Genomic DNA, 12,953 nt, shown 5'->3' on the forward strand with positions numbered 1-12,953 from the left:
CTCAGTGCAGACCACATTAAGAGCTGTCAGCTGGGAAAGAAAGGGTCCTGCCCACTCCCCATTAGCAATCATGTGGGAGAAGGAGAGAGACTATGCAGAGCTCCCACCACAAACCATGTGTGCTTCCCCAGGTAACACACTGGTTGGGTTCCCTTTCTCAGTCATAGCAGGTTCTCAAAGGTTACTGCAGCTCTGTGAGTTCCAAAATTACTGCAGCAACCTCTGTGGCAAAACAAGCAGGCTGGGATCCAAAGAGAACCACAGAGGACAGCAGTGACCTCACAAATCTATATAGAGCCCTGCCCATTCACTTCAATGTGAATCATACTTAGGCCAAGGCAGAGCACTTTTGAAAATTCCCCCCTATACATTCCAGCTCTCAAAAAAGGTTATTTATTTTTCTGCCATGCGATTATTCATTTAGGATTAGATTTTCCCATTTAGGAAGATCAACAAATACATCATCCCATATCCTTGTCTGTGCATTAGGATCTGGGTGTTGCAGATCTGACAGAGAGTGATTTTCAGCTCCACATTTCCGCCAAGCAGGTTAATAATAAATAATAATAAAAAGTATGTAGCACTTTATACTATTAAAGCACTGTACAAAAAAATAAAAATCCTCAGAGAATCCCTGCGAGATTGGTAAAATGTGCATTTTTAACATGGCGATGGCTCCATTCATAATTATCATCATTTATACACTTATAAAGCACCTCCCCCCACCTCCAGGTTCCCCACACAAGACGCCAAAGATTCTATAACTGGGTCTGTTGGATCTTGGATAGAGCTTGAGAGCCTAGCAGTTGTCACTAGATATAAGGAATAACAACGACTGCCCATCCTGTTACATGCGAATTGTATGAGCACGTGGCAGGAAAAATAATGCAAAAGGGCCAAACTCATGGAGTTCTTTAAACTACAAAAATGTAAACAATCTGACTAGATTTTCCCTTCCCAGTTTTCTGAGGTTAATATTGTCCTTCCCCAGAGGAATCTGTCTCAAAAGGTTTTCTAAATGAACACAGATGAAAGAAAACAAAACAAAACCCTAGGTTATTTGTCCCACCTGGGAGAGATTCTGCAGTCCCTCTTGCTCCCCACCAAGTTTCTCCTTCATACAGGGTTTGCCCCAGCCAAGAAGTATAAACTGGCTGTTAGTGAATTACATTTCCCCGCAATCCCTCAGCACATAAGAGAAAAGGGAGTTCTAGCCCATCCTGCACTTGGAATTTGGGTTTCATTCCCTACACAGAGAGCAGCCTGTTTTTTCCCTCCCAAATCACAAATTGCCACTCAAGGCCCGCAGCGACCATGGGCCCTGTCCCACAGCTAAGTTCAAAGACGAAAACCCTGGAATGGGATTTGAGCTTGTTACTGGCACTGAGCATATTATTTAAGGACAAGCATTAATTTCCCATTAGTATACAATTTTTAATATCCGTTACAAGTATATTTAGTAGAGCAACAAATATTTAGCAAAACAAGTATTTCTGGCCTCCACCAATACATTAATTTTAATAGCAGAGGCAAATCACAATCCAAGAGAGTGAACACTTACTTAACATTACTGGAAGAGGATGACTGAATAGCCCAGGTGATGTGTAATAATGGGATATTATGGGACCCAATTCTGATCTCATGTTCACTGTTTTTACAAAGGTGTAATTGCATTTGACACAGTATCTTGATAATAAAATTGAGTTACTCCTGGTTTGCACAGATGCAAGTGGGATCAGAATCTGTGTCAACAGTTAGAATTCAGCCTGGGTGGGTAAATGTACCAAGTTCCACATGGCTGGGCCTCTGCTTGCATTGGGAGTCCCACTGAAGTGAATAGAAATGTGTGTGGGCACATAGGTCTGCCCATAGGGAACTTGGTGCAGGATCAGGGCCTCATTTAAACAATCCGACTACATCTTCCCTTCCCAGTCTTCTGAGGTTCTCTAACAGCTGTTCAACAGCCTGTGTGAAATTAACTGGTGTCTCAATCAGTGGTCAAGTATCCACATCACAAAAACCTTGGCAGTCTTAGACAGAGAGGCCTCAAGCAGCTGCTGATTTCAGGGTGTCCAACTGATTTTCAGAAGTGCTGAGCACTTCCACTTCACACTGACTTCAACTGATGGTGTGGACACTCAGACTTCAAAAAAAAAAAAAAAAAAAAATATCAGGCCAAGGTGCCTCAAATCCAAACACAGAGAAAGCAAGACATCCAAAAGTGGTCACTTCTGAAAATCTGGGCTTGAATGCTAAGTCGACAGTGCTATGCATTCTCTCCTTGTAAGGGCCAATCCAGATCAGAATTAAAGCACATTGCCAGATAAACATGGGGAAACTTGTACTACTGCCAACTGTGCTGTAGATAAATCGGAAATTTCAACTTCCAGTCTAGCATTATATGGTTAAGAACAAAACCACTGCAAAGTTATGTATAGCAGAGAAATGGCTTTTTGTTACTAATTATTATTAAGATGATAAACATAAGATCATAATAACGGCCATACTGGGTCAGACCAAAGGTCTATCTAGCCCAGTATCCTGTCTTCCAACAGCGGCCAATGCCAGGTGCCCTACAGGGAATGAACAGAACAGGTAATCATCAAGTGATCCACCTTGCCCAAGTAGTTTATTGAGTTTGAACTCCCAGTAGTATAATCAAGACTAAGAGGATGGAGATTTTAATTTTCTTTTACTGTAGTTCAACAGCAGATATGGATCCAGTGACCTTATTTATAATGTGTTTACATCCAATCCATTGCACTATGGTGTCTTTCAAGGAGACAATGTGTTTAAATTCTTTAGTAATAGGATTGTAGGTCTTTGATCTCTTATCTTGATTCGCTTTTCCCTTTGTGGGCTTAACAGCAGTATTATAATGTAATTCTTTACACACTATTCTAATATTTTTATACTTAAATCTATCAGTTATACTTCACTGGAAGATAAATAATATATGGAATATGCAACGGGAGGAGCATGTGTATGAATTACTTTTACATGGATTATGTATGGCATGAAATCATACAGTAGTTTGTGTACCACAAGATTACATGTGAAAAAATAATTTTAGAAGTGCTTTATCATTTAATTATAAACTTGTAGCCCACCAATGCTGTTTCTAAACACTACATATATTTTTTCGTTTACACTTGTGTATTGTCCCATGTGTCTGCCAAGAGACTTAAAAGGATAATTTTCCCTGAGGCAAAGTCTGTGCTGTACATGCCAGGCAACCCCATTATCTAGGTGTACTACTGTAGTGCCTGCAGGCTAGGGGCTATCCAAATAAAGAGGAAGACACTGTCTCTGCTCAGAGGTTACATGGATTGAACAGGTGTAAGTCAGCACAGATTTTCTCCATTAACACTAGTGGAAGGTATGTACCTGAATCCCCCATCTATTAGTGGGAAAACAATCTGTAGTGTATCCATATCATACAGCATTAATTGGACAACGTGATAAAACAAAGTCATGGGTCAAATTCTGCCCTCTGTGTATATGCATTCCTAATAAGGTCAACAGCATAATCTAAGTGGGGCTGCACTCCCCAAGAGGGCAGAATTTGGCTCCCTGTATGTAAAAATGCTTTCCTTGTAGACAATTTACACATTGACATACGTTATCTAATTAATGAGAAGTAAAACAGTGTTTTGGTGATCTACCATACATGTTTTGAAGAGAGAGGATTGCTGATGTATGATATGAAGCTACAGCAACATTATAACTAAGGCTACATTTTAGTCACGGGTATTTTTAGTAAAAGTCATGGACAGGTCATGGGCAGTAAACAAAAATTCATGGCCTGAGACCTGTCCATGACTTAATTAAAACTTGGGCAGGGGGCTGTGGGTACTCTGGGGGAGCTGGCCTGGGACCCCTCTGGTGCTAGGGGAGAGGAAGGCCACAGTGCACAGCCCGGGACCCCTACTGGTGCTGGGAGGAGGGTTGGCGAGGCTGGCAGGGGCTCCCTACCCGGTTCCGCGTGTTCCTACAGCTCCTAGGCGGCGGAGGAGTCAGGGGGCTCCACGCACTGTTCCTACCACAAGCACTGGCTCCTCTGCCTAGGAGCTTCAGTGCCATGTCCGTGGGAGCCAGGAAGCTTCCTACCCCAAGGTAAGCGCCCCTCCGCACCCACTAACCCCCTGCCCCTAGCCCCCTTCCAAAACACCCGAACTGCTGCTGCTGGCTCAGGGGCTGCCCAGCTCAGGCAGCCCCTGAGCCAGCACCAGCCACTGCAGAAGTCATGGAAAGTCATGGAATCCGTGACTTCCGTGACCTCCATGACAGACTTGCAGCCTTAATTATAACATATGCCAGCATTTTCCAGACAAAGTTGTTCACAAAAATAGGATTTCCTTTTTATGTGTACTAAACATAGGTTTAGTAGAGCCCAGTCCTGCAGCCTTTATTCCAGTAAAACTTCCATTGGGTCAATTTCCTCCTGGGTAGCCAGTCTGACTCCTATGAAATCTGTGGGGCTGCAGAGTAGTAACTAAGAGCAAAATTTTGATAAATTATTTCAGTGAAAGTTCTGCCAGAATAAAGACTACACGACCATAGGCGCCGACTTCTACTGGCGCCGGTGGGTGCTCGACCCCCCTCTGCTCCCGGCCCTGCCCCGACTCCACCCCTGCCCCTCCCCCTCCTGCCTCCATTCCAACCTCTTCCCCAAAGTCCTCGCCCCAACTCCACCCCCTCCCTGCCCCTATTCTGACTCCTTCCCCAAATCCCCGCCCCAGCCCCGCCTCTTCCCCACCTCCTTCCCTGATCACGCCACATTCCCGCTCCTCCCCCTTGGAGCTTGCTACAGCTGTTTGGCGGCAGCAAGCGCTAGGAGGTAGGCGGAGGAGCAGGGACACGGCCTGCTCAGGGGAGGAGGTGGAGGTGAGGTGGGGCAGAGAGTTTGGCTGCCAGTGGGTGCAGAGCACCCACTAATTTTTCCCCATGGGTGATCCAGCCCTGGAGCACCCACAGAGTCAGTGCCTATGTGCAAGATCACGGCTTTTGAGTCTAACCATTCTCAGTATTCAGCCATCTCTTTCACATCAGGGCTCAGTTTCTACTGCTGATTTTGCTCTTCATTCAAAGTTCCCTAGTTATTTCAGCAACACCTTTCATTTGAGAAAAAGATATAATACAGGATATGGCAGGACCCTGCAAGGAACCCGACTGCCTCCCCTGCAGCTCCCATACCCTTAACCTACAAAGCCAGGACCAACAAGTAGCCCACTAGCAGGAGCAGCCTTCAAACATCACAATGGACATCATCTGCACTTGAAGTTATGTAGACTATGAACTCTGCTACAATCACTTCTACCTTTCCCCCTGCCCTACTCCTCACTTTCACCTCCCCCAACATTTCATCAACTTCGTCCCATCCCTTCCTCCTCTTCCCTTTTTATCTACTTCCCACCTACCTCCCCCAAAAGAAAAAAAAAGTCTATGGAATAAACAAGAGGTATGCCAGTCTTCAACCTGACTACTTTACTTGGATGTTTTTTCACTTTTCTCCACACTTAGTCTTTTAGATTATAAATTCTTTGGGGCATGGACTAAGTCTGACCATGTGTTTGTACAGCACCTAGCACAGTGATTCTGACTGCAGTAGCACCCAAAGGCAAAATCATTTCATATAGTAAGTAGTTGCTTTTTCTTCATGATAATTGATGAGAGCCTGATTGAGGTAGTGTAACATTCACTGTAGCAAACCCACCAACGCACAACACCCACAGTAGGACTCCAACCATTTCAGGTAGTCAGAAAGGTCATTTCAAATGGAAAAAAAATTTTTTATTTACAAAATTGATTATTGTTTCCAGATACTAGGGAGAAAAAAGAAAAGAAAAACAAAACAAAAAAACCCACAGAGCATACATGTAGGTAAAACCTACAAAATTTAAGAGTTAGATCTCTACTTTCATGTGAGTATTCACTTTACAATATATAAACATCTGCTTTTACAGCCAGCTTAAAGAAAAAATATTCTGTACACTACTTGAAATTAGCTCTTTTCTGATAAACTGTTTAGTATTAAAGTAAACCTACACAACCCATATATCAAACTGACAAAGTTTAAAGTTAGTTCTCTGACTTGAATGCATTTTAATTATCTTTTTCATAGTATCCATTGGATAGGAAACAAAAATGTATCCTCAAAGCTGGCGGGGGGGGAGACACATGGGAACAAATTTATCCATGTTTAATTCCATTGAGTTATACCATGGATCAATTTGGCCGCTGGTGTGTAAAATATTATGTGACATGATCCATCACAGCAAAGATAATGTAAAATTTAACAACATTCAAATGAACTATGAAGGGATTGTTACAAATATTTCATAAATAAAATATACAACACAAATTTATTATACACATTTCATTAGTAACCAGGAAAACAAACAAACAATCTTCTTAGAGGCATAGCAATTAAAATTTTTCAAAACAAACTTATTTAAGCAACATCAGCATAAGTAGTAAACAAGAATATAGCTGTTATAATGACAAGATTACCTTATTCAGCAGCTTAATTCTGGAATGCTAACTGTTCAAAATTACTCAGTTGGTCTGTTGAATTATACTAGCCCATAATTAGTTCTAATTAGCTATTTGAAAATGGTCAGGTGGATAACTGAAGATTCTTTGTGCGTATGGGTCATTGTCTGTTTCCATTTTCTGTCCCATATAAGTGTGGTAGCTCTCCTGATGGAAGTGTTCACAGTGAAAGTTTATCCAGTCTCTTTCAGTGCTGTATCTCTCTGCTTCAGCAAGGATCCTAGTTAGAGCCATAATGTAACTTAATGCCATCTGAAGGGTCTCATATTTGGAGAGTTTTTTATCTTGACCCCACTGTGGAACCACCTTTCTTAGTCGATCGAAGGCTGTGTTCAGTCCTTGCATTCTTCTCCTTTCCCTGGCATTAGCAGCCAGTCTCCTTTTGGCAGCACTCTCCATTCTTTCTGAGCCACATTTCACTACACAGCCTGTTCCACTTTTGCACTGGGTATCTGACTCTAAACCGGAATCCACGTTTGATTTAGAAGATTTCATATTTGTTGCCACTTTAATACTGAGCCTTCCTCACCCTCCCAAAAAATTTGTAGTAGCTGGAATGTGTTGGGAAAAACAGTCTTAGAATACAATATCTGTACTTCGAGTGTGTTCCCAGAAGTCAGTGTGAAAGGTTTTTGGGTTTGTTTTTTTTTTTTTTTTTTTTTTTTTTTTTTTACAGCATCTCCAAAAAAATAACCATTTTCCAGGAGTTTTACAATTGTTGCTTATAGTTTAATAAAGAAAAAACAAACAGAACTGTAGTTAGCAACTAGTCTGTTTCTGTCATTCTTTACATTTCTTTAAGCTTGGCAAATGAGAGAAATAAACACCATCTCCATTCTCAAAAATTCAGTTTCTGAAGAAAAAAAAAAGTCTGTTTAATCCAACAAGATTTTAATGGATTAAACACATTTATTCCGGTGGTCAGTTTGTGTCAACTGGCAGAAAAAGCCCCAGGTCTTCTCAGGATAATGTATTTTGTAATTGAGAACTGTGGCAATCTAAAAAAGACTTTCTGAGAGTGAAAGAAAGATTGCTCCTTCCTCAATTACTGTGGGTATGCAGTGATCATATCTTACGGGCAAGAAGAGGCTTTATAAAAGCAGCAGCAAGAGCTGAGCAGGTGGCAGCAGGTGGGCGGGCAGCTCTCTGCTTCCATCCCAATACCTTCCCACCCTGGGAACAACGGGGTGGGGGGGAAGACGCAAAATTAAAAAACCCAGAGCCATGTCCAAAGCCATGTCTGTCCAGCACTAACAGCGTGCCATCTGGACTAATGTCTGGCTGGCCTCACAAGAATCACAACAGTGAGGCAAAAGTCTTTTCAGTGAATAATCTTTTGCAACTCAGCAAAAAATCTCTCTCAACACATAACTAAAAGTATTTATTAGAAACTACTAGGGGTGGCAGAGGTAACCGTTAAAAGGATACCGTTTCATGCTTTGTGGAAATGTATAATACAGTCTGGGACTGTACAATGTTGACTCCAGATGACTGTTTATCTATTAGAAAAGCTTTATGATGCAGAATTTAAATACTATTGTATACACTATGTGGAACATTTCTGTAGGGAGCACAGTATTTCAGTGGGTACTGGAGAGGTGCAATATATTTAATTTTTAAGATATTGAAATTTTGAAAAATATTTCTATAGTAATTAAGATGTAAATATGGACTTATTTAATGGAAAATTAATTCAAAATATATGAGGAGAGAGTGATACACACACATGAACCCTCTGGTTATGTATATAATGCATGCAAACACACAGTATATACAAGTGCCTAAAATTTATATAGAAAGGAAATGTTGCTACTTAGGAATATCTCCAAATAGGTAAAAGGAGCTCAGAACAATTAAAATTAAAAGAAACAAAGATAATCTGTTCACCATCACCAAAAGATAATTTCTGCTGTTGATTATAAAGACCATATTTAATTTTGGTATTTAATATAATTTCAGCATGTTTTTATTGCTCTCTTTAAAACAGAGATTCACAAATTTACAAGGAACTTTTATTTATTTTATTCTGTCTTTATGAAATATGCAGAACCTCAAAAATGTGTCACACTATGATTTATTCTGTGTATTTGATTTCAAGCTTGATTAAATTGTTACCAAGTACTTGTAAATTAGTAATTTTTCATTAGGGATTGAATACTGTATATTTGTCGAAAACTCTATACTAATTGGTTCCATTATGACTCCAAAACCCCATGTAGTTGTAAACAGTTGATTAATCCCTAGCAGAAACAATGACAATGAAATGAGGTTGAATAATCTGAAAACAATAGAATGCAATTGAACATTAATGGACTCCAGCATGACAGATGTTGAACACCGGCTGTTATGCACAGTTGCTCTGCTCTTAATATTCTGAATCCCAAATGGTCTTGATCATGGGTGGTGATGGGTAGTCCACATTATTCCATTATTAAAATGTCTGCTGTGATTTCAATTTTTAAATAAACGTCTTGTTGACATTTCATCAGAATGTCTCACTTATTTTTTTCTATGTGCATTGACCTATTCTCCCCACAGTCAAAAGAGTTCTACCCACTACATATTAAAATATTACTGTCCAAACAATGATTTGTGAGACATTGTTTTTGGTGCTTTTGTCTAAGAGAAAGAGTTGGAACAGTAACTTCCGGAAGACTTGTGCCTACCAACAAATGTAGTTAATTTGTACAGCTCACTACCTACATGAAAAAGGGGAGATCGGAGACTGGTAAATCAATTCTATTTTAATGCTTACTCGGCAAAAGAGAAATAGAAGAGACATGGATGAAGTTTTTTCTTCTGTATTTTTCACTTGCTCTCATATAGTTTGATTTCCCATATATTTTGGTCAGTCTCAGATATTGCTTATGTTGCCTTATTTCCCTTCCCTATTCAGTCCCCAACTTCAATTCATTTTGCAGGTATTTTATCCTTTGATCCAATTTTCTCAATAGTTTCCCAAGTGCTTCATAAGACCTTCCTGGGATTCATCTTCCAAAGGGTACATTACATCTATGTTCTAGACTACCATAATACTGTGGTGGTAGAAGTCTTTAGAGATCTCTAGCTATAGCAGTCCCATCTGTGTCTCTTACATACAACTGTTTCCCAAGCACCCTCTTTTAATCTTACTGAATAGAAAAGTATCATCTCAAATCAGCAAATTAGAAATACTGGAAGGAAATGCTGGATGTATTCAGTGAACCAGATTTCAACAACATACAAAGGACAAAAGTCTACTGTTAATTACTCAAGTGCAGATCCAAGATAACTGCACTGGCTTTTGCAGAGTTATTCTGGATTTACCCTTGCATAACTAAGAACAAAATTTTTCTTAAAATCTCATGTTTTTCTGTTTTCAGCTAAGAATATTTCCTTCAGGCTATCTTGATCATGGGTGGTGATAAAAAAAAAAAAGTCACCAATACTGACTGTACTGTTAAATAACCACGAATACTACAACTACAGAAATGTATCGCTAGTAACTAATGTGTAGTTGATATTTTTATTTTTCTGTTAAATATTATATTACTGTCAGTGTTTTCAGGATTTATCAGTGGCTCCTGAGTTATGGATTTGAGATGTCTTCAGCATGTGACTAAGATTTAAAGCAGTAAAAAGTATGTTAAAAATTACCTGCTGGATCTTAAAGTTAGTTACTCAATTGCCAATTATTATAACAGCTAACAAGGGGAATTTAAGGTCACCTACCTCTGTTACCATAGCAAATATGATTTAATCCTTTTTGTACTAGGATGCCTGGGACCAAGCTCTAATTTTAAAAGGAAGTGGTGGGAGCCAAATAAAACTCATACCACTCAATAGCATTTCAGATGGAAACCTAGGAACTCACACATTACCTTCTCCAACTATATTAAGAATGGGATGTGTGAAACATCAATGACAACAGCTATTTTACCTGTTCTTTCAGGCTAGAACTAGGTCTTTTCCTTCCTCTCAGGTAGATCCCTTCCAAATACTTTTCCCAAATACTGTTCCCCTGGTGAAATCTCTTGATCACTGCAGCAGGCTCAAAAGGCAATTTATACTGCTTAATTGAAAGACTAGTGCCCTGTATACTGCTTAACTGATAGCAGGTGGATAACTACCAAAACATGGATCTCATTAAGGGACCAACTTCAGGTAATGTTTGACTCAGTTCAGAATAAAAGCTCAGGATGAGGAGCTTAGACCAGACTGGACAAGATAACTGATATAATATACCCAGGGAGTAAGGTACTTGTATGTTCTTTGGCTATACAAACAAACACAAATACTCAGGAAGCTGAGCAGAACTGTATTGAAATATGATAAAAATCTCTTGCAATAACTTTTTCCAGGGCATCTTTAACTTACCTATGCAAGACTTACTTTTCTACACACAGTTCTTCCAAAGCTTAATTTGCCGCAAGTGCTCTTAGGAGTAAGCTTCTCTGACTGTCCAATAGTTTCACCAGTGAAAGGAAATTCCTGCAATCATGTTGATGGGACCTTTTTTTCTTCTCCTCTTTTTTCTCTCTTTCTTACCATGTCATCTCTTGCTGTTCCCCACTCACCCCCTGTCTTATTTCCTAAAGTGACACTGATGGCCTGCCACCTGGAAGCCATAAAGAACAGCTTCCCCAATGGCCCAGGTTGGATTTATATCTCCCATTTCAGCTCTCTTTGAACAAAACACTCAATTTAACTTTGTTTTAAAACATGTTTCTAGAATACAAATATCCCTATAGTCCTCAAACAACAATACTGAAAAAAGGATTCATACTTCCATGAACAGTTTGTGAACTTCCAATAGCCTGAAAGTTGCTTATCCAAACTATTTGTTGAGTAATATGAACAATGAATACACACACTGATATCAGAATTGGTTCATAAAGAGAAAAAAAGGGCGAGGTTAATTGGATAGTTTATTTTCTATGCTCATAGGATGGTTTTAAGGTACCTTTGAACTATTATAGTAGCACAAAGGAACCTTGGCATAGGCCATTGGAAGCCAAGAAATTGTTCAGAGTACTTAGCATTATGTAGCATGTTGTATGTACAACTCCCATTGTCTTCAATTGCAGTCACGGCAGCTCAGCAATTTAGCAAATCTGGCCCCAGGTGTATCACATAGGAGAAACATGCAAATAGTGGCCACCTGTGAAAAGATTGATTTAAGAGACTTGCCCAGCATCACAAAGGAACTTGATGGATACATAGCTAGAATCCAGTTCTCCACAGTAGCATTCAACTTCCTTAACCATAAAACCATCCTCTCTTCCTTCAACCATCTGCTTCATTCACACCTTCCAGCTTCTGCAACAAATGAGGCAGGGGTCTTACAAACAGCACCGTCATTCACTACACAACCCTAATTCATCCCCAGAGCATCATCATCCTGTGCACTGAATGAGGCAGGGAGCCTGTGGGAAAAATAGTATGTGATCATATAATTAAAGACTGCATTATAATGCATAGGCATAAGGGAGCCGAAGTTTGCCTACATAGGCAGCCTTAATTCTGGCATTTTCTGACTTTTAAGTGCTTGACTTTGCAACCTTAATGACCTTTAACCACAGGCTTTTAAATATAATTTTCAAGAAATTGAAATAACAGAAATTCCAGGTGGAGTCATACTGACTCCCATTTGAGTTTCCAGAAGACCACTTTAAATCTACAGCACAGACCTCTACCACTTGAACTAAATAAAGAAGCAGTAGTAGGGTGTTATCCTCTGTGTGGACGAGCTATTAGAGGCAGAATGAGACCCACTTTGTTAGTGGGTTTCACAGCTACTTGCTCACAGAAGTGGAATGTTGAGACTCAGGAAGGACTCATGCATTCAATTCCAGGCTCAGTAGAGGAGTATCCTCTAGTGGTTACAAATCCTTCTGGTCCCATCTCATGGCCCCTGCCCTGCTCCTATCCAAATCCCCTTCCCTAGCTCCTGTCCCCCTCCCTCCCTGCTGCTCCACCTACACTCTCCAGCTCCTGTAACCCTCTCTCCCTCTGCTTTTACCCTGTCCATTTTTTTACAACTCTGTGTCCCACTTACCTGTGTTACGAATTATACCCGATAGGTCACGCACAGGAACTGCTGCAAATTATACCCGATAGGTCACGCACAGGAACTGCTGCAAATTATACCCGATAGGTCACGCACAGTTCGAGTCTAGGCTGAGGCACACGAACAAAGTCCACAACTGCAGAGTTCCCAAAGATACTAAGTTTATTACGCTCGAGCGTGGTGCCCCCCTGCTAATCAGGAGGGGACCCCGAATGCAGGTTATACAGAGATTATGTACCTTTTAGCAAAGCAGGTTGCCCTCGTGCATCGGAAACCTTAGCCAATAGACAAACCCTTCCCTTATCTACCACCTATCCCTGCTAAGTGCGTCCCCTGTGCTAAACCATTA

General features: G+C 40.4%; 2 protein-coding genes across 10 annotated transcripts in view; both read right to left on the minus strand.

The window, feature by feature from the left end:
• The window catches only part of LOC119566874 (WAS/WASL-interacting protein family member 2-like), a 140,284-nt gene that overhangs the window by 81,636 nt on the left and 45,695 nt on the right, over nt 1-12,953 (minus strand). For 6 of the 9 annotated variants that reach the window (XR_005226340.2, XR_006292193.1, XM_037905845.2 and 3 more), the window contains one exon: nt 7,167-11,853. The exons of 2 other annotated variants lie outside the window; for them this stretch is intronic. The gene's annotated coding sequence lies outside the window, so the exon portion shown is untranslated. Of the gene's footprint in view, nt 1-7,166; nt 11,854-12,953 lie in introns of those variants that run through there. One more of the 9 variants, XM_043551255.1, reaches the window with a different exon arrangement.
• Nucleotides 6,598-7,050, minus strand: ATOH7 (atonal bHLH transcription factor 7). Its single transcript, XM_007054642.1, has one exon. It carries the CDS (start codon nt 7,048-7,050, stop codon nt 6,598-6,600), a length of 453 nt encoding a protein of 150 aa, XP_007054704.1.

Source organism: Chelonia mydas, chromosome 7 (genome assembly GCF_015237465.2).
Source record: "Chelonia mydas isolate rCheMyd1 chromosome 7, rCheMyd1.pri.v2, whole genome shotgun sequence".
Taxonomy (NCBI): Eukaryota; Metazoa; Chordata; order Testudines; family Cheloniidae; genus Chelonia; species Chelonia mydas.

What these genes read in the sequence shown, in the direction of transcription:
- ATOH7 (XM_007054642.1), bottom strand. Translation starts at nt 7,050, where the DNA reads ATGAAATCTTCTAAATCAAACGTGGATTCCGGTTTAGAGTCAGATACC.